The 23,100-nt window shown below is 37.6% G+C and overlaps 1 protein-coding gene across 10 annotated transcripts in view; it reads left to right on the forward strand.

Annotated features, from left to right (window-relative positions):
* Window positions 1-23,100, forward strand: part of GPD2 (glycerol-3-phosphate dehydrogenase 2) — a 274,919-nt gene that overhangs the window by 133,396 nt on the left and 118,423 nt on the right. For all 10 annotated transcript variants that reach the window (XM_068123093.2, XM_068123084.2, XM_068123092.2 and 7 more), the window contains one exon: window positions 13,608-13,771. In XM_068123093.2, the coding sequence (XP_067979194.2) occupies window positions 13,608-13,771 (164 nt within the window). The remainder of the gene's footprint in view (window positions 1-13,607; window positions 13,772-23,100) is intronic.

A 23,100-nucleotide genomic window follows, 5' to 3' on the forward strand; every position in this document is an offset into this window, starting at 1 on the left:
GGGAGAAATTTTTGCCCACTCCTCCATGCAGAATTCTTTCAGCTGTGCGATGTTTGAGGGGTTTCTTGCATACACAGCTCGTTTCAAATCCCCCCACAACATCTCGATGGGATTTAGATCCGGGCTTTGACTTGGCCATTTCAGAACCCTCCATTTCTTTCTTTTCAGCCAATTCCTTGGTGGATTTACTGGTATGTTTAGGGTCATTGTCATGTTGCAAGGTCCACCTTCGGTTGAGCTTCAACTTTCCGACAGATGGCCTCACATTATCCTCAAGCACCCTCTGGTACAATGAAGAATTCACAGTGGATTCTATGATGGTGAGCTGCCCAGGCCCTGATGCAGCAAAGCTGCCCCAAACCATAATGTTTCCACCACCATGCTTTGCAGTTGGTATCAGGTTCTTGTGGTCAAATGCTGTCTTTGGTTTTTGCCAAACATGTCTTCTGGTACTGTGGCCAAATAGCTCTACCTTTGACTCATCTGTCCAGAGCACATTGTTCCAGAAGTGCTGGTTTTTGCCGAGGTGTTCATTGGCAAACTTTAGTCTTGCCCTGATGTTCTTTCTGGACAGCAAAGGTTTCCTCCTGGCACACCTCCCATGTAGATCAAATTTGTGCAGCCTCTTTCTAATGGTAGACTCGTGCACTTTGACATCAACAGTGGCAAGAGCTACCTGTATGTCCCGTGATGACATTCTGGGGTTCTTAGAGACTTCTTTCAGCATCTTGCGGTCTGCTCTCGGGCTGAACTTGCTGGGGCGGCCTGGCCTGAACAAGTTGGCAGTTGTTTGGAATCTTCTCCACTTGTAGATGATCTTCCGGACAGTCGAATGATTGATTTCAAATTGTTTGGAGATCTTTTTAAATCCCTTCCCAGACTCTTGGGTATCTATAACCTTCGTTCTGAAGGCCTCAGAGAGCTCTTTTGATCTAGGCATGGTGACGCTGCACACTTCAACAACAAAGAGCAAACCAAACTAAATGTCTGAGGTTTAAATAAGACAGGTTCCTCCAAGATCTTCTCTAACGATGTTCTAATCATTTGCACCTGAGCTGGTGCACCTGATTCTAATTTTAGGTATTTAAAGTAGTGATAAATGTGGGGGTGTACTTACTTTTTCCACATGCGAAATTTGCATTTATGTTTATTAAAATTATACAATGGACTACAAAATGTAAATGTTTCATGATATTTGTTGTATTATATCACCTTTATCTATCAATATTGTTGAAATGAAGATCAAATAGCTGGATGTTGAAATATGTTGAAAAAGTCAAGACTTTACATGAGGTGTACTTACTTTTTCGTGTGTGTGTGTGTGTGTGTGTGTGTGTGTGTGTGTGTGTGTGTGTGTGTGTGTGTGTGTGTGTGTGTGTGTGTGTGTGTGTATGTACATGTGTGTATGGGTGTGCTTATTTGTTTTTCTTGCACGTTTCCAATCCCCTGGAGTAATTTTCCCAGAAATGTGCTGTACAACATTATTTTCATACACAAATGGTTGATGTGACGATTAAAACCTTCAATCCTTTTAATCAAATTGATGCAAAAATATGAAATTGTGGAGTTTTTGGCAAATAAATGAGCATCATACTTCGCTTGATTCCCTTGGCAGGGGGAGGCGTGGAGTTTAGACTGCCTGAACATTCGAAAGTCGATGCCTTTTCGGGAATCTAACCAATTGCATTTAAATATTTACTTTCCTTATGTAGAAGGGAAATTGATATGCAAGGAGTCTGCAGTCTTAGTGGGACTACACTCAGTCTAACGAGTGGTCAAACAATCCTGTAAGACCTTAAATAGAGCAATAAGGAGGCCCTTTCTCCTGTCATTGCCTTGTTTCACTCCCGAGATACCTCAATCACAGGAAGCGATAAACGGGGTTAAGAAATTGGGTCGTTGGCTGTCCGTCACTCTCTTGATCGACAAACTTCAGTTTATGATTGAGGAACAACTTAATTTAAATTGAAAGTTACATTTTGAACATGAATCGGAACTTGAATCGGAAAACAAACATTTAGCAGTACTCTGTCTCTGAATTCATCCCGATCACGCAAGCGCTGATAAGAGGGAGATAATTTTTAAGTGGTGAAGCAGCTTCAATATTTAGCTATGTTGTGGCTCCATCCGTCCATCAAAAAGGAAGAAGAACCTTTGTAACCCACCATGTTTAATTATAAATGGTTCTAAAGGGTAATTCTAATGGGTTCTGAAGTATTCTAAAAGGTAATTCTAAAGAGTTCTCAAGGGTAATTATTCTAAAAGGTTATAAAGTGTCATTCTAAAGGGTAAATCTACAAGGTAATTCTAAAGGGTTCTAAAGAGTTATTCTAATGGCTTCTAAAGGGTAATTCTAAAGGGTTCAAAGAGTTATTTTAATGGGTTTTAAAGGGTTCTAAAGAGTTATTGTAATGGGTTGTCAAGGTTCTGAAGGGTTATAAAGTTTATTTTAATGGGTTCTAAAGGGTTCTAAATGGAAATTCTAAAGGATAATTCTAATGGGTTTCTTCGTTTCTCGGCTTTGCCTATTTCATATAAAAAATGCCAAACTGAACCGCTTCCTTTGGACATGGGTGCAATTTTTAAGCCGTGAAGCTGCTTCAATATTTGGCTATGTCCTTTCATCCATCTGTCAAAAATGAAGTACCTTTCTAACCCACCTTGATTAATTCTAAAGGGTAATTCTAAAGGATAATTCTAAAGGGTATTATTCTAAAGTGTAATTATGAGGGGTTCTAAAGGATTCTAAAGATTAATTATAATGGGTTTCGTTCGTTTCTTGGCTTTGCCTATTTCATATTATCAATGCCAAACTGAACCGCTTCCTTCGGACACAGGTGTGATTTTTAAAAACTTTGTCTGCCTGCCTGGTAGTCAAAAAAAATTTGAAAATCGCATCAAACATGAAACTTACTGTTTTAAGGACGTCATAAATTCTGATTACGTTTTTATACGACCGTTACAATCTTTATTTTATTTAAATTGAATTATATACCGGTACTTGAACATAAGAACAAAAATCACCTTCTTGTCATTTCCAAGAACCTTCAGTTTTGCAGTACTTGGACATGTTAAATAACATGGCGTATCAGACTTTTAATAGCGTTAAACTTCCAGAATTTTTTAAACGATTTTTAAAATCATTATTTTATTTCAATCAATGTATATACTTGAACACTGTGTGGGTTAACATGTTCTTATGAACCCTCTAGTTAATATTTGTTGCTGGTATAAAACATCCATTTCTGGGATCAGTCCTTTTCCTCGGTGTTCCTTCCCTTCACTCGTTCTGCTTCCAAGTGTACCTCTACTCTTCTCTGGGTGCTTTTGCCTTCTTTCCACTGTGGGCTTATATTTATGGCTTTGTTTATTCATTACTTGATCTTAGCTAACAACAATCTTCTTGATGTTTTCTTGAAGTCTAAATAAAGAACCCTCTCTTTATTTCATTGTATGTACCCAACTTTTATACATGTACACACACACACACACACACACACACACACACACACACACACACACACACACACACACACACACACACAAAAACAGCATTGATTATTGAGACATCAGTACACAGCGATTTTGGCCTAACAATGCAGAAATCAAGAAAATGACCAAATACCAGGACCTTTTGTTGTTTTTTATTTTCATCAGAATAATTGTCAAAGGTCAGCGCTCAAACACTATAGTAAAGAATTTCCACGCATCAAATGGTGACAGCAAGATGACTCGATTTTTTTTGAAGAAGAAGATAGAATCCAGAAAGCTGGGTGCCTGATAATAAATAGGCAAAGCTATAAGTATTGCATATGTATGAAAAATAGTTGTGTAGCATTTACGTGAGGGATTTCTGTTAGGACTTTTGTGTTCCACGTGATGGGTGCGTCATATGTCACGATACGCACTCAGCTTACTGAGAACGGCCATATTTCACATTTTTAGAACAGTTTGATTGAGAATTGAAAGTTTCCATTGTGACGTTGACCTTCCTTCGATGAAAATCATTTTTGCACAGCAAATTTGCACAGCAATGAAAAGGAGGTAGCCAAGTTTTTGTTACATTTTGAGAAGGTGGCTCAAATGCTGAAATGGCCTGTGGGGTCCTGGATTATGTTAGTGCAAAGTGTTCTGGTGGGTAAAGCTCAAGATATATTTTCGGCTTTACCGATTGACCAATGTGCAGATTATGAGATGGTGAAGAAAACCATTCTCAAAGCCTATGAATTGGTCCCTGAAGCTTACCGACAAAAAATCAGGAATGCCAGGAAGAGGGAGAGTGAGACCCATGTGGAGTTTGCCAGAATGAAGGAAACCATGTTTGATAGGTGGTGTGACTCGAAGGAGATTGGGAAAGACTTCAACCTGTTACGACAATTGATCTTGGTGGAGGAATTCAAACAGTGTGCCCACGTGGACATTAAAGTACATCTGTATGAGAAGAAAGTACCAGAGTTGTATGAGGCAGCAACTGTGGCAGATGACTATGCTTTGACACACAGGATGGGGTTCCACAAACCTAACTTCTCACCTAGAGTTAGCCAGGGCAGTTATGGTAAATCAGTTTCGGAGAACAGATTTTCATGGAGGCGGCCTAGAGAGGACTATGGGGACAAATCTGATACTTTACTGATACCACTCTGAACCAATATCTGATACTTTTAGGGGTCAGAAGACTACAGTTCCAAGACAGACTTATCTTCCGGGGGGCCCGAGGCAGACCACGAGTTTTTCCTCCGGGCCGACTTGCGCTTTTTGCAAGAAACCTGGGCATTTGATGTCCCAATGTTACGCCCTGAAAAGGAAAAATCAGGAGCCGAGTCAAACTAGTGCAACTCCGAATGCATTGGCCAATGCGTGAAATCGTCCTTGGAGGACAGTGCCTTGTGAAGATTCCCATGCCAACGTTACGGCATCACAGAACGACCTTGTTCAAGATGGTTACAAACCTTTTATTTCAGAGGGGTTTGTGTCACTGGATGGAGACTTAACGAACCAGAGACCTGTTAGGGTATTGAGGGACACAGGAGCACATCAATCTTTGATGCTTGAAGGCATTTTGCCATTGACAGAGAAGACGGCAACTGGTGTTGAACTAAATGTTGAACTAAACCAAACTAAATGTCTGAGGTTTAAATAAGACAGGTTCCTCCAAGATCCTCTCTAACGATGTTCTAATCATTTGCACCTGAGCTGGTGCACCTGATTCTAATTTTAGGTATTTGAAGTGGTGATAAATGTAGAAGTGTACTTACTTTTTCCACATGCGAAATTTGCATTTGTTTTATTTAAATTATACAATGGACTACAAAATGTAAATGTTTCATGATATTTGTTATATTATATCACCTTTATCTATCAATATTGTTGAAATGAAGATCAAATAGCTGTATGTTGAAATATGTTGAAAAAGTCAAAACTTTACATGGGGTGTACTTACTTTTTCACGTGACTGTATAACTAGAAGGGCACTCGGTAGAGCGCATAACTCTGCCAGGCTGAACAGTTTATGTTTTGTATCCCACTGATAGGGCGACTGGATCCAGACTTGAACCAAAATGTAATCTCTTGTTCTTGTCGCCGAACAACTCATTCACCGAGTTTTGTCATAATCCGTCCACAACTTTTTGAAATATGCTATTTTTCGTTTTTGGCCCCATCCCTCAATGGTGAAAAATCACTTAAAATGTTTAAATTTCTTGTATCCAGATCCAAATCTTCACTAAAATAGAATCATTTCATACTTGCTACCCATCCTACCTGTTCACCAGAATTCGTCCAATTCCATCCACAACTTTTTGAGATATTCTACTCACAGACAAAGAATCAGACAAACAGACAGGGGTGAAAAATAAGGTGTCGTAGGTAAAAAGCAACACAATTGATTTGAGAAACAAACTTACGAAATACCTCACTCCTGCTTGTGCTTTATTTGTAGCGAATGTCACAATGGTAGTACCAGAAAGAATAAAAGATGCTCCTAGTGGGATACAAAATGTCATCTGTTCAGTATAGCGCTGGTATGCGCTCAACCGAGTGCCGCTCTTGTTACCCTCGCCAGAGAAGAGGGTATTGCATTTGAGACTGTCTGTTTGTGTTTGTCTGTCTGTCTGTTTGTCTGTCCGCACAGATTAAATATGATTTTCTCTGCAACTGTTGGTCTGATTGACAGGAAATTTTCACCATCGGTGCACCTCCATCTATAAAAAAAAATTTTAAATGATAATTATGACGTCATAGGGCATGTGGTATGGGCGCCATCGTGAAAAAACCGAAAAACTTTGCACCTCTATATCTCCGAAAGCACTGCATAGAAAAAATTGAAACAAGGCTCATTGTAAAGAACTCTCCATGGGGAATAAAATATGTTAATGATGATGTCATAGGTGCCTCCATTATGACGTCATAATTCGACAAGTACAAAACTTCATCCGATCATAATGAAATTTTTTGAGCATCATCTTAGGATAAATTGGTGGAGGGGAAAAAAAAGATGACGTCATTGGTCATGTGGTTCGGCCGCCATATTTGTTTTACTACAAAAGCCTTAAAAACCATTGACAACACATCGTGGATCTGTTTTTTCTGATCTAATCCAAGACACAACACTGTTTTTTCCACACTAATACAAGTGCGAAAAGTGGTTTTTCAACACTAACACAAGTGCGAAAAGTGGTTTTTCCACACTAATACAAGTGCAAAAGTGGTTTCCTGCACCAACACAAGTGCGAAAAGTGGTTTTTCAACACCAACACAAGTGCGAAAAGTGGTTTTTCAACACTAACACAAGTGCGAAAAGTGAGGGTCTACAATCTCTGATGGCTCTTTCTTGTTTATTTATTGCCATGCCAAGTGTGAGCTGTACTGGGAACTTGTGTCATTGCCAAACAAATGGGAAAGACTGGTCAGTTGGCTGCATTGCAAGCCAGGAATTATCAGTTTTGTGTGATCCTGCAATTGTTGCCTGCAGTAGCCCTTCGCTGATGATGGGTGACCCTTCTGTATTTTCACATGAGTCAGCCTTGACAACTCGAGCTAAAACCGAAATTATGTACATAATCCTTCATTTATAAAATAAATTGCCATTCCGTTATCTGGATGGTGTATTGGCAAGACGGCTGCCTCAATTGCTCCTGAAAAAAAAAAAACCGTCTTTCATACATGGAGAAAAATCATGCCTACTGCTTATGTGGATATATAATATATCATGGTAAATTCACTCAGATATATTGCAATTGCATTGCCCTATTGGCTAATACCTGAAGTTTGACTTGCCATATCACCAATATGGTGGACGTATGATTTTTCTGCTTAAAATTATTGTGGATGGAGTTGGGCCAGGGCCAGCTGGGTTCAAAGTCTTCATACGCACACAGCTTCATTCTGTTTTTATCTCACCTGGAGCGTAGATCAGGTGAGGTATTGACATCGGTGTCAGTCAGTCAGCAGTATGTAAACACTCAGATCTTCTTCTCTGAAACCACACACACAATTTCTATGAAACTTCACCAAAATCTTCATCACCAGTGATCTACCAAAGCTTGTTCATGGCATTAAAATAATCAGGATATAAGGAGTTTTACAGGGAGGGTCAAAGTGGATCCAGGTTTAACCCCCAAAATAGGTATTTGCTTTCATCTCCGAACTTGAAACTGAAACTTGAAAGATGAAACTTGACCACAACCATCATCATCCGTGATGTACTAAAGTTTATTCACGGCATTAAAAAAATCATGGTCTAAGGGCATCCATGAGGAGTCAAGTGGGTCCAGGTTTGACCCACCAAATAGGTATTTTCTTTCGTCTCTGAAATTACACAAATGATTTTGATGAAACTTGATGACAACGTTCATATAGCACAGAAAGGGCAGAGGATGCAAGACCAAAAAAGAGGCAGTCGAAGACATGGAGGCCACTGACCTCTCTGCGATGTCAAAATAATATACTCATTGTGAGGGATAAAAAAAATACTTTGAAGGCCTTGTTTCCACAGCATCAAGCTGAATAAAGTATGATGCAGGGGCACCAGCCAATCGGGGAGAGTAGTATTATATGAAGCTGCAGATAAGGCCATGTGAGTAGATAAAAGCTCAAATGTGCTTGAGGCCCAAAAGTTTGAGTGACTGAGCTTTTTAAAGAGGATTGTTAAGGAAGTGGATGGGAGAGTTTGCTGGGTGCTCTTTTTGGAAAGATAGAATGAGAGTGTGAGATTTATCAGCACTGAATACCTACTGCTTATGTGGATATAAGATAACGTATTTGAAGTGTTTGACCAGCTTGTGCTTCTCTCAAGATCTAAAGAGAGGGAAAAGGCTGCTGCCTCTCTATTGGAAGGATGAAAGGTGTCCCAGCAGTGGGATTCATCATTCATCAGCAAATAGATTTTCCAGGGATTCAGAAAGATTGTTGATGATCAGGAATAGGACTGGGCAGAAAACACTGCCTTGGGGGCTCTCCAGCCTTGACAGGGAGAGGATATGAGATGATACCGTTGAGAGCCACACCTTTTAAATGAGGGTTGAGGAAGTCAGTAATCCATTGCATAGGTGGTATTGGCTGCCATAGGCAGAGTTTGGAGTGCGAGGCATGGTGCCACACTGTATAGAATGTTCGAGATATATAAAGAGACTGCCCCATACACTTACATCTACCAACTATACTGCATGCTCCCCATTCAGTCCATACAAAGCAGATCTCCCCCCACCCCCCCAAAAGAGATATTTGCTCTCTTCTCAGAAACTACATGCAATTTCAATGACAAAGTCGTCGGAGGCATTATGTTTTCGGGTTGTCCGTCCATCCGGGCTAAACCTCGTTTTTCTCAGCAACTATATGTCCGATTGAGACTAAACTTTCAGGTTAGGAGTGACACCCATGCAGAATGTTTTTATGATAATTGTGATGTCATAGGTCATGTGGTATGGCAGCCATCTTGGATTAAAAGCAAATAATTAAAAAATTATTTCTTGGAAACCGCTGAATGGAAACATTTGAAACTTGGCACATTGTCAAGTACTTCCAATGGGGAACAAAAGCATGATGATGATCTCATAGGTAAAGTGGTATACCAGCCAAAAATGTTTTAATCGAATTCCTTTTCCTAAAAATCTGAAATTGCATGCACATGATTTATGACCCATTTGTTTTGAAATATTAAATTAATGACATCATAAGTCACATGGTTTGGCAGCCATTTTGAATTGGAGGAAAATATTAAATAATTATATCTGAAACCGATCACCCTATTGCTGCAACATTTTACAAATATCATCTAACAGTGGGAGGGAGGGCCGACTGGAGTTGTGGGAGATATGTTGAAGGTAGCAGGAAGTTGGGGTGTGAAGAGAATGACAGAGATCTGTAATCTGGTGGTGAAAGAAGGCCGCATTCCAGTGGATTGGGAACTGAGTACCCTCGTCCCTCTATACAAGGGGAAAGGTGACCCTCTGGATTGTGGCTCGTACCGAGTGATAAAGTTAGTGGAGCATGGAATGAAGGTATTGGAAAGGGTGTTGGAGAGGAGAATAAGGAAGAAGGTGAAGATCGACGAAATGCAGTTTGGATTTATACCAGGAAGAGGAACGACAGACGTGCTCTTTATTGTGAGGCAGTTGCAGGAGAAGTACATGGAGAAGAGGAAGAAGTTGTTTCTTGGGTTTGTTGATCTGGAGAAAGCATTCGATGGGGTTCCACGCGAAGTATTGACATGGGCATTGAGGAAGTTAGGAGTGGAGGAATGGCTGATCAGAGTAGTGATGGCAATGTACAAAAGAGCGCGCACAGCTGTAAGGACGAAGGACGGGAACAGTGGTGAGTTTGAGGTGAAGGTGGGAGTGCATCAGGGGTCGGTACTAAGTCCACTACTATTTGTAGTTGTGATGGAGGTGCTGCCTCGGAATGTAAAGGAGGGTTTACCATGGGAGTTGTTGTATGCAGATGATCTGGTGTTGATTGCGGAAAGTATGGATGGACTGAAGGAAAAGATGAACAAGTGGAAGGAATGTATGGAGACAAAAGGTCTGAAGGTGAATATCGGAAAGACGAAGGTGATGGCAAGTGGTAAAGCATGTGGTGAGGTGGAAAGAACTGGGAAGTGGCCATGTGCTGTGTGCAGGAAGGGTGTTGGAGTGAACTCCATTCAATGTACAATGTGCGCTGAGTGGGTTCATCAAAAATGTAGTGGTCTGAGAGGGTCATTAACCAGTGTGGCAGCTACATTCAAATGTAAGGAGTGCACAGAGGGAGCTGCAGATGGAGGAAATGTTGAGTTGGATCTTGGAGACGGCGTGAAGCTGGAAGGTGTGAAAACATTTTGCTACCTCGGAGACATGCTGAATGGAGAAGGTGGATCAGACTCGGCAACGGTTGCTCGAGTGAGATGTGCATGGACGAAGTTTCGGGAACTGAGTGGCGTGCTGATGAGGCGAGTGTCGTTGAAGCTGAAGGGAAAGGTGTATGCTGCATGTGTGAGAAGTGTTATGATTTATGGGACCGAGACATGGGTAATGAACGTAGAGCAGCAACGAAGGCTGGAAAGGGTTGAAATGCGAATGGTTCGGTGGATGTGCGGAGTATCGTTGAAAGAGAGGAAGACAAATGATGAATTGCGAAACAAACAAATTGCGAAAGATGATGGGAATAGAGCCTGTGATTGATTCTGTGAAGAGGAACAGGTTTAGATGGTTTGGTCATGTGTTGAGGAAGGATGAAAGTGACTGGTTGAGAAGAGTGATGGAAATGAATGTAGAAGGAAGTAGTGGACGGGGAAGACCGAGAAAGACTTGGCTAAAGATGGTGGAAGAAGAAATGCGGGCAAGGGGGTTAACAAGGAGAGATGCAGAAAATAGGGCAAAATGGAGAAGATTGTCATGGGGACCGCAAGGCTAACCCCCGCTCTCGCAGGAAAAATGGCCTTAAAATGCATGTTGTTGTTGTTGTTCTTGTTGTTGTTGTATCGAACAGCACTGTTGCATATAGTTTGAAAATGATGATGTCTTAGGTCACGTGGTTTGGCAGCCATCTTGGATAGAAAAACGAACCTTATCCTATCAACACGAAACTTCACAAACGTGATCCACTACGCATATATATGCAGAGTGATGGCATCTACCTGTTGTGAGACTATGCGGAGGCATATTGGTGACACGGTCGCATTGTTCTAGTCATTTATATGATTATTCACTTTAATGTTGAACTGGTTCATGATTTAACTAACTCGTCGATTGTTTGGATTAAACAATGTTGATGTTAGTCTGTCGTCAATTAGGTTAACTTTAACCTGGTCATGGTCTAGTCTTAAAGTAAGACTAACTCCTTGTTGTCGTTTGATATTATGTACTCTACTTTTAGTTCAATTGGGAGGTATGGAGAAAGGAAGATAAAAATAATGAACAAAGGAAGGAAACAAGAGGCAGAATTTCACTTGTGGTGCCTCACCTGACAGTGTCTATTCTCTTATCTCTGTCTGGTGAACAAAGTGCAGATGATCATCCTCAGTCAGCCAGGTATAGACGGAAATGTATAGTGAGAGGGTATACTTGTTTGGACGTTTCTCCCTTTCTTTTCTTTGCTTTACAAGATCGAGGATCATGGAAGAGCAATGTGAAGTAGGGTATCAACTAGCAGAGGGGCAACAGTTGGACATCCTATTGTTACGTGGATATGGGAGTGGGGATCTACAGTTAGATTGTGGAAAGAATAGCAAGCTTCTAGATTTCTCTTGTAACAGGGAATATTGTCAGAGTATGTTGGCTTGTTAAATGTGTACTGGGGAGTGAGTGTTAACTTTGAGACAGTGTAGAGTAAGTTTGTTGTGTAAAACCTGTTTTCTTGTGAGGCTGGGTGAGGACTGGACACAAAGGCACAACTGGAAAGCACATTGTGCTTTTGGAGGAAACGGCACAGACTGTTTGGCCAGTGAACCACAGGACATTGTGGTAAGATCAGCTGTGGAGCATTGGAATAAAGCACAAGACTTTTTATTGAGACCGCCCCATGAGGTGGCATGGTCCAGAAGATGGCACGCCCGCAGAAGTGGACAGCCAATGATCGGGGGCACCGCCAAAAAAGTTGATGCCAAAGTTTATGAGGGTCTTGACCTTGACCGCAGTGACTGTGGCAGTTCTGTTCAGTTGCAGCTGAACCACCAGGAGAACAGAATCTCACTCTGCTTCTGTCGCTAAGCCACAACTTTCGCGGCACTGCAGGCACAATCATTACCACACTACAGCCATAACTATCACCGCACTTTAGCCACAACCATCATCACCCCTGCATGCCACCAGCTGCGTTCCTGGCCGAAGCCCTCAACTGCCTCATTGTTGTGTGTGCAAGTCCCATAAGATCAATGCCACAGTTGGTTTGGCCTCCTTTCGGTGATCCTTGAGGAATCTCAGTCTTAAGTGAATGCAGTATTATAAATGCAGTTTCTGGATCCACGGATGGTTTTTGACCCTCCGGCTCAGAGTGGTCTGTCTTCACAGACACCTCTGACGCGACAATATAGTCAGGTTCACTGTTTTTTTCGTTAAAATTTTTTGGAGATTAGCAAAACTATACATTTTTGGAATATGCAGAGCATGAGGAATCCAAAAATTAATGTTGTTAATTAATGTTAATTAATTAAAAATTAATCAAATTAATTAATGTTAATTTGCGTAGACACCTGCATGGCCGCCATTTTGGATTTCAAAATGGCCACCATAAAATACATAATTTGCGCTATTTCGGCTTCTCGTCAACCTAGAATCTTATTTAAATATGCTAATCCTATGTTTTCTGGGTCAAGAAAACCATTGGTGGGATCATTAGACTTCTAATCCTAACACTTGCTTCACTTTTAGGACTTTCCAGATGACAATCAGGACAGTGATGAAGATCTGTAAAAGCATATTCCTGAACGGTATAGACCTATTAGATCCTGTGTATAGGACTTATAGTTCAATCTGATGCTAACAAGGCTGCTTTCTTGCTTTATAAACCCATATCTATAACTTCAAAGGACTTGCAATATCATGTATTATGTAATGCAGTTATATCACAAATATAAAGACAATGGTTTTCAATTACTCTTGTTTGTTGCTTTTCTATAATCCTGAGCACTATTTTGAGGCCTTTGTTGGATTTCTTGACCCAGAAAACATAGGATTAGCATATTTAATTAAGTTTCTAGGTTGACTGTAAGCCGAGATAGCGCAAAATATGTATTTTATGGCGGCCATTTTGAAAATCCTAAATGGCGGCCATGCAGGTGTCTGTGCAAATGCCAACATTGATTTTCGGATTCTCCACGCCTTGATGATTCCAAAAATGTACAGGTTTGCTAATCTCCCAAAATTTTGAATGAAATCATATTTGTTAACATAGTGAACCTGACTAATATGTAGGGGAACAAAATTACCATGAGGATAATAAAAGGGGAGAGGAAACACTACAACCTGCAACTAAGAAGTTCGAGTTATGTGTTTTAAGCTTGATTACCCCCTTTTTTTTTTTTTTTTGGAGAATCAATTTCAACATGAATGTATTTCTTTCTATTTTTGTTCTTGGAATTATGGATATTGTACATTCACAACTGTTGCATGTTATAATAATACTTCTACCTACAGGTGGTGGCAACTTCCCTACTACTGGATTGGCATAAAGATGTACGATCTAATCGCTGGAAGCCAGTGTCTCAGAAGCAGTTATCTTCTCAGCAAAGCACGTGCTTTGGAGTTGTTTCCAATGCTGAATCGTGACAAATTGGTGGGGGCCATTGTTTATTATGATGGTAAGCTGTGATGTCTCACACATATTGCTATGATGTCTCATCTTCACCTTGTGCACCTAACGCACAGCGAGATATAGATAGGGCATGCAATGAGAACTTGTGAAATAAAGTCAAATGGGGAAATGGAAGGAAAAAAAAACGTGAACATACAGGTAGCATATGTGGCTATGAGGCCCATTATGCCTGTGCCATATTCATGCATCACTGCTCCCACCTACTGCATGTACTGGAAAAGCATTTACTCCATCTTGTGTTTGTATCGTCTTAACCACCAGATGCTAATTCAACGACTTAATTGAATGCTTCGTTTATTTGCAAAGTTGACATGCATTTCTATTTGGTGTAAATTTCAGCATTTATTCTCATCAAAGGTCAGATGAAGTATTCATGTTATTGCAGTTTGCTCGTTATTGAACTACGTCTAAGAGGTAAATCAATTTATGATTGGAAAGCTGCTTTAGGTGTGTACTCTCTTTGTAATTGCACTTATTTTCTGTCGAACCAAAAAGGTATGTTTCCTCCTTCTCCCCAAGCAGAATGTTTGCAAAAGACTAATGGTTCCCTAAATGCCATTCGGAATGCTCGGCTCTTAAATTATGTGGCGGGCCACGTGAAAAGGGGGCTTATGGGTGTTCCTTAGGTAAACTGACTTTTCATCGTTTTCTAATAGTATTACCTCTTATGGCCACAGAACTTTTGGGTGATGTTTGATTTCTCATCAGCCACTAAAACAAGGGAAAACTGTTCTTCATAAAAATTGTATAAAGCTTTCTGTTTTTTGGGGAAAAGTGCCATTTTCGAAATGCCAGGGTTACACGGTCACAAAACATGAACATTTCAATTTGCATTTTTTTTAACCTTAGACGTGGAATTTTTCAAAAATTCCAAAAGTTCTGTGGCCATAAGAGGGAATACTATTAGAAAACGATGAAAAGTCAGTTTACCCAAAGGAACACCCATAAGCCCCCTTTTCACGTGGCCCGCCACTAATTGACCCGTGTGATATCATGTGTTGAACCAGTGACATCATCGCATGACACATGAGTGCAACACCATTGTGCTGTTTTGCCTTCGGAGCACCAACCTGTTTTCAAACAAATATTTTTCTGGTGCTAAATATAATTGAGCTAAATTTGACTTCATCCTTCCGTATGAAAACAAAGCAGATTCCAAGGACTGAAAAATGATTTTATTTTTGTACACCGCTCCTTTCCTATGCCATCTCCAGGCGCTGCATAACGTCTTTGCCGGGCACCGAAGGGGGCTCGGCAATGATGCACGCTGAAAGGGAGTACTCAGTTTTCACTCTGGTTGTTTTCTTTCTTGTTTTCTTTGTTGTTTTCTTTGTTGTTGTACACCGCTCCTTTCCTATGCCATCTCCAGGCATTGCAAATCGTCATTGCTGGGCACCGGAGGGGGCTCGGCAGTGACGCATGCTGAAAGGGAGTACTCAGTTTTCACTCTCGTTGTTTGTTGTACACCGCTCCTTTCCTATGCCATCTCCAGGCATTGCAAATCGTCATTGCCGGGCACCGAAGGGGGCTCGGCAGTGACGCACGCTGAAAGGGAGTACTCAGTTTTCACTGTTTGTTTGTTTTCTTGTTTTCTTGGTTGTCCAGGCGATATCTCAGCCATCCTTCAAGCTAAGAAGCTGAAATTTCGGCACAATAGTGAGCAAGTCCTTTGTCAAAAACGGTATTTTTTGTTTTTTGATTAATCAATTAATTGAGTTATTTAATTATTAGCGATTAATTAAGTACTTATTTAATTAATCGAATTTCCTTTCTCTTCTGACCATTAACTCAGGCACCTTTTGAGTTAGGAAGCTGATATTTGGACATGCCAATGACCAGGTGATTTGGCTGCAAAGGCTATTTTTGTTTTATTAATTAATCAATTTGTTGATTAATTATTTAATTATTCGATTAATGACTAATTTTTTTTGGTTGTTGTTTGTTACAGATTCTGATGAAATGGTGGTGGTTTATGTGTTCTCTGACCGAATTGATTGATACTTCAATTTTTTTATGATTATTATTTATTTATTTTCATTATTAATCATTTATTTATTTTCTTTCTCATTTGGCCAATATCTCAGGCACCTTTTGAGCTCGGAAGCTAATATTTGGACATGAGTGACCAAGTGATGTGGCTAGCATGGATATTTTTGATTTATTGTACATCGCACCTTTCCTATGCCATCTCCAGGCATTGAAAATCGTCATTGCTGGGCACCGAAGGGGGCTCGGCAGTGACGCACGCTGAAAGGGAGTACTCAGTTTTCACTCTGGTTGTTTTCTTTCTTGCTTTCTTGTTTTCTTGTTTTCTTGTTTGTTTGTCCAGGCGATATCTCAGCCATCCTTCAAGCTAAGAAGCTGAAATTTCGGCACAATAGTGAGCAAGGCCTTTGTCAAAAACGTTATTTTTGTACACCGCTCCTTTCCTATACCATCTCCAGGCATTGCAAATCGTCATTGCTGGGCACCAAAGGGGGCTCGGCAGTGACGCACGCTGAAAGAGAGTACTCAGTTTTCACTCTGGTTTCTTTCTTACTTTCTTACTTTCTTGGTTGTCCGGGCGATATCTCAGCCATCCTTTGAGCTAGGAAGCTGAAATTTTGGCACAGTAGTGAGCAAGTCCTTTGTCAAATACGGTATTTTTTGTTTTTTGAATAATCAATTAATTGAGGAGTTATTTAATTATTAGCGTTTAATTAAGTACTTATTTAATTAATTAAATTTCATTTCTCTTCTGACAATTATTAACTCAAGCACCTTTTGAGTTAGGAAGCTGATATTTGGACATGCCAATGACCGGGTGATTTGGCTGCAAATGATATTTTTGATTTATTAATTAATCAATTAATCGATTAATTATTTAATTATTCGATTAATGACAAAAAAAATTTTTTTTTTTAAGTTACAGATTCTGATGAAATAGTGGTAGTTTATGTGTTCTCTGACCAAATTGATTAATAATTTAATTTTTTTATGATTATTATTTATTTATTTTCATTATTAATCATTTATTTATTTTCTTTCTCATTTGGCCAATATCTCAGGCACCTTTTGAGCTGGGAAGCTAATATTTGGACATGAGTGACCAAGTGATGTGGCTATCAAGGATATTTTTGATTTATTGATTAATCATTTCATCTATTAATTATTTATTGATTAATCGATTAATTATTTATTGAGTAATCAATTAATTATTTAATTTTTTATAAATGACTTATTTAATTAAATTTCTAAAAGATACATCTTCGGATGAAGCACTAGTGGTTTAGTTATGCGATTAGCCAATTGATTATGAAAATATTTTGTGATAATCTTTTATTGATTTTAATTATACAATTAATCAATGAATTAGTGTACACCTCTCCCTCCCAATGCAGCCTCAATGAGCTGCACTGCGGTATTGCCGGGCGCCGGAGGCGCCCCGGCAATGCCGCGCTGCAGCACATTTAATTATTTGGCATGGGGCGGTGTACTTTGAATGTATTTGTACTTGTTTGTTTTTTGATTAATCAATTAATTGAGTTATTTAATTATGAGCGATTAATTAAGTACTTATTTAATTAATTAAATTTCCTTTCTCTTCTGACCATTAACTCAGGCACCTTTTGAGTTAGGAAGCTGATATTTGGACATGCCAATGACCAGGTGATTTGGCTGCAAAGGCTATTTTTGATTTATTAATTAATCAATCAATTAATCGATTAATTATTTAATTATTCGTTTAATGACTAAAAATTTTTTTTTTTTTAAGTTACAGATTCTGATGAAATGGTGGTGGTTTATGTGTTCTCTGACCGAATTGATTAATAATTTAATTTTTTTATGATTATTATTTATTTATTTTCATTATTAATCATTTATTTATCTTCTTTCTCATTTGGCCAATATCTCAGGCACCTTTTGAGCTCAGAAGCTAATATTTGGACAGGAGTGACCAAGTGATGTGGCTATCAAGGATATTTTTGATTTATTGATTAATCAATTATTAATTAATCAATTAATCAATTCATCGATTAATTATTTAATTATTTGATTAATGAATTTTTTTTATTTTTTCCCCCAGTTACAGATTCTGATGAAATGGTGGTGGTTTATGTGTTCTGTGACCGAATTTATTAATAATTTAATTTTTTAATGATTATTATTTATTTATTTTCATTATTAATCATTTATTTATTTTCTTTCTCATTTGGCCAATATCTCAGGCAGCTTTTGAGCTGGGAAGCTAATATTTGGACCTGACAGTGACCAAGTGATGTGGCTATCATGGATATTTTTGATTTATTGATTAATCATTTAATCGATTAATTATTTATTGATTAATTGATTAATTATTGATTAATCAATTAATTATTTAATTTTTTATTAATGACTTATTCAATTAAATTCCTAAAAGATACATCTTCGGATGAAGCACTCGTGGTTTAGTTATGCTTTTAGCCAATTGATTCAGAAAATATTTCGTGATAATCTTTTATTGATTTTAATTATGCAATTAATCAATCAATTAGCGTACACCTCTCCCTCCCAATGCAGCCTCTATGAGGTGCACTGCGGTATTGCCGGGCGCTGGAGGCGCCCCGGCAATGCCGTGCTGTAGGATATTTAATTATTTGGCACGGGGGCGGTGTACTTTGAATGTATGTGTACTTGTTGATTGATCAATTAATCAATTCATCGATTAATTATTTAATTACTCGATTAATTACTTTAAAAAAAAATTCTTTTCAGTTACAGATTCTGATGAAATGGTGGTGGTTCATGTGTTCTGTGACCGAATTGATTAATCATTTAATTTTTTCATGATTATTATTTACTTATTTTCATTATTAATCATTTATTTATTTTCTTTCTCATTTGGCCAATATCTCAGGCACCTTTTGAGCTGGGAAGCTCATATTTGGACATGACAGTGACCAAGTGATGTGGCTATCAAGGATATTCTTGATTTATTGATTAATCATTTAATCGATTAATTATTTCTTGATTAATCGATTAATTATTTATTGATTAATCAATTAATTATTTAATTTTTTATTAATGAGTTATTTAATTAAATTCCTAAAAGATACATCTTCGGATGAAGCACTAGTGGTTTAGTTATGCGATTAGCCAATTGATTAAGAAAATATTTTGTGATAATCTTTTATTGATTTTAATTATACAATTAATCAATCAATTAGTGAACACCTCCCGCTCCCAATGCAGCCTCTATGAGGTGCACTGCTGTATTGCCGGGCGCCTGAGGCCCCCCGGCAATGCCGCGCTGTAGGATATTTAATTATTTGGCATGGGGGCGGTGTACTTTGAATGTATGTGTACTTGTTGTACACCGCTCCTTTCCTATGCCATCTCCAGGCATTGCAAATCGTCATTGTTGGGCACCGAAGGGGGCTCGGCAGTGACGCACGCTGAAAGAGAGTACTCAGTTTTCACTCTGGTTGTTGTACACCGCTCCTTTCCTATGCCATCTCCAGGCATTGCAAATCGTCATTGCCGGGCACCGAAGGGGGCTCGGCAGTGACGCACGCTGAAAGAGAGTACTCAGTTTTCACTCTGGTTGTTTGTTTGTTTTCTTGTTTTCTTGTTTGTCCGGGCGATATCTCAGCCATCCTTTGAGCTAGGAAGCTGAAATTTCGGCACAATCGTGAGCAAGTCCTTTGTCAAAAACGGTATATATTTTTTTTGATTAATCAATAAATTGAGGAGTTATTTAATTATTAGCGATTAATTAAGTACTTATTTAATTAATCAAATTTCCTTTCTCTTCTGACCATTAACTCAGGCACCTTTTGAGTTAGGAAGCTGATATTTGGACATGCCAATGACCAGGTGATTTGGCTGCAAAGGATATTTTTGATTTATTAATTAATCAATTAATCGATTAATTATTTAATTATTCCATTAATGCCAAAAAATTTTTTTTTTTTAAAGTTACAGATTCTGATGAAATGGTGGTAGTTTATGTGTTCTCTGACCAAATTGATTAATAATTTAATTTTTTATGATTATTATTTATTTATTTTCATTATTAATCATTTATTTATTTTCTTTCTCATTTGGCCAGTATCTCAGGCACCTTTTGAGCTGGGAAGCTAATATTTGGACATGAGTGACCAAGTGATGTGGCTATCAAGGATATTTTTGATTTATTGATTAATCATTTCATCTATTAATTATTTATTGATTAATCGATTAATTATTTATCGAGTAATCAATTAATTATTTAATTTTTTATAAATGACTTATTTAATTAAATTTCTAAAAGATACATCTTCGGATGAAGCACTCGTGGTTTAGTTATGCGATTAGCCAATTGATTATGAAAATATTTTGTGATAATCTTTTATTGATTTTAATTATACAATTAATCAATCAATTAGTGTACACCTCTCCCTCCCAATGCAGCCTCAATGAGCTGCACTGCGGTATTGCCGGGCGCCGGAGGCCGGAGGCGCCCCGGCAATGCCGCGCGCTGCAGCATATTTAATTATTTGGCATGGGGCGGTGTACTTTGAATGTATTTGTACTTGTTTGTTTTCTTGGTTGTTTGTTTGTTTGTCCGGGCGATATCTCAGCCATCCTTTGAGCTAGGAAGCTGAAATTTCGGCACAATAGTGAGCAAGTCCTTTGTCAAAAACGGTATTTTTTGTTTTTTGATTAATCAATTAATTGATGAGTTATTTAATTATTAGCGATTAATTAAGTACTTATTTAATTAATTAAATTTCATTTCTCTTCTGACCATTAACTCAGGCACCTTTTGAGTTAGGAAGCTGATATTTGGACATGCCAATGACCAGGTGATTTGGCTGCAAAGGCTATTTTTGATTTATTAATTAATCGATTAATTATTTAATTATTTGATTAATGACAAAAGAATTTTTTTTTTTAAAGTTACAGATTCTGATGAAATGGTGGTGGTTTATGTGTTCTCTGACCGAATTGATTAATAATTTAATTTTTTTATGATTATTATTTATTTATTTTCATTATTAATCATTTATTTATCTCCTTTCTCATTTGGCCAATATCTCAGGCACCTTTTGAGCTCAGAAGCTAATATTTGGACATGAGTGACCAAGTGATGTGGCTATCAAGGATATTTTTGATTTATTGATTAATCAATTAATCAATGTATCGATTAATTATTTAATTATTCGATGAATTACTAAAAAAAAATTAATTCCCCCAGTTACAGATTCTGATGAAATGGTGGTGGTTTATGTGTTCTGTGACCGAATTGATTGATAATTTAATTTTTTAATGATTATTATTTATTTATTGTCATTATTAATTATTTATTTATTTCTTTCTCATTTGGCCAATATCTCAGGCACCTTTTGAGCTGGGAAGCTAATATTTGGACATGACAGTGACCAAGTGATGTGGCTATCAAGGATATTTTTGATTAATTGATTAATCATTTAATCGATTCATTATTTATTGATTAATCGATGAATTACTTATTGATTAATCAATTAATTATTTAATTTTTTATTAATGACTTATTTGATTAAATTTCTAAAAGATACATCTTCGGATGAAGCACGAGTGGTTTTATTATGGTATTATCCAATTGATTAAGAAAATATTTTGTGATAATGTTTTATTGATTTTAATTATACAATTAATCAATCAATTAGTGTACACCTCTCCCTCCCAATGCAGCCTCTATGAGCTGCACTGCGGTATTGCCGGGCGCCTTAGGCGCCCCGGCAATGCCGCGCTGTAGGATATTTAATTATTTGGCATGGGGGCGGTGTACTTTGAATGTATGTGTACTTGTTGTACACCGCTCCTTTCCTATGCCATCTCCAGGCATTGCAAATCGTCATTGCCGGGCACCGAAGGGGGCTCGGCAGTGACGCACGCTGAAAGAGAGTACTCAGTTTTCACTCTGGTTGTTTGTTTTCTTGCTTTCTTTCTTTCTTTCTTGTTTGTTTGTTTGGGCGATATCTCAGCCATCCTTTGAGCTAGGAAGCTGAAATTTCGGCACAATTGTGAGCAAGTCCTTTGTCAAAAACGCTATTTTTTGTTTTTTGATTCATCAATTAATTGAGGAGTTATTTAATTATTAGCGATTAATTAAGTACATGTTTAATTAATCAAATTTCCTTTCTCTGCTGACCATTAACTCAGGCACCTTTTGAGTTAGGAAGTTGATATTTGGACATGCCAATGACCAGGTGATTTGGCTGCAAATGCTATTTTTGATTTATTAATTAATCAATTAATCAATTAATCAATTAATCGATTAATTATTTAATTATTTGATTAATGACCAAAGCATTTTTTTTTTTTTTTAAGTTACAGATTCTGATGAAATGGTGGTGGTTTATGTGTTCTCTGACCGAATTGATTAATAATTTAATTTTTTTATGATTATTATTATTATTTTTTCATTATTAATCATTTGTTTGTCTTCTTTCTCATTTGGCCAATATCTCAGGCACCTTTTGAGCTCAGAAGCTAATATTTGGACATGAGTGACCAAGTGATGTGGCTATCAAGGATATTTTTGATTTATTGATTAATCAATTAATCAATGTATCGATTAATTATTTAATTATTCGATTAATTACTAAAAAAAATTTTTTTTTTAAAGTTACAGATTCTGATGAAATGGTGGTGGTTTATGTGTTCTGTGACCGAATTGATTAATAATTTAATGATTATTATTTATTTATTTTCATTATTAATTATTTATTTATTTTCTTTCTTATTTGGCCAATATCTCAGGCACCTTTTGAGCTGGGAAGCTAATATTTGGACATGACAGTGACCAAGTGATGTGGCTATCAAGGATATTTTTGATTTATTGATTTATCAATTAATCAATGTATCGATTAATTATTTAATTATTCGATGAATTACAAAAAAAATTTTTTTTTCCCCCAGTTACAGATTCTGATGAAATGGTGGTGGTTTATGTGTTCTGTGACCGAATTGATTGATAATTTAATTTTTTTATGATTATTATTTATTTATTTTCATTATTAATCATTTATTTATTTTCTTTCTCATTTGGCCAATATCTCAGGCACCTTTTGAGCTGGGAAGCTAATATTTGGACATGACAGTGACTACGTGATGTGGCTATCAAGGATATTTTTGATTTATTGATTAATCATTTAATCGATTAATTATTTATTGATTAATCGATTAATTATTTATTGATTAATCAATTAATTATTTAATTTATTATTAATGAGTTATTTAATTTAATTTCTAAAAGAGATATCTTCGGATGAAGCACTACTGGTTTAGTTATGCTATTAGCCAATTGATTATGAAAATATTTTGTGATAA

Source organism: Myxine glutinosa, chromosome 7, assembly GCF_964187855.1.
Source record: "Myxine glutinosa chromosome 7, kmMyxGlut1.1, whole genome shotgun sequence".
NCBI classification, from domain to species: Eukaryota; Metazoa; Chordata; class Myxini; order Myxiniformes; family Myxinidae; genus Myxine; species Myxine glutinosa.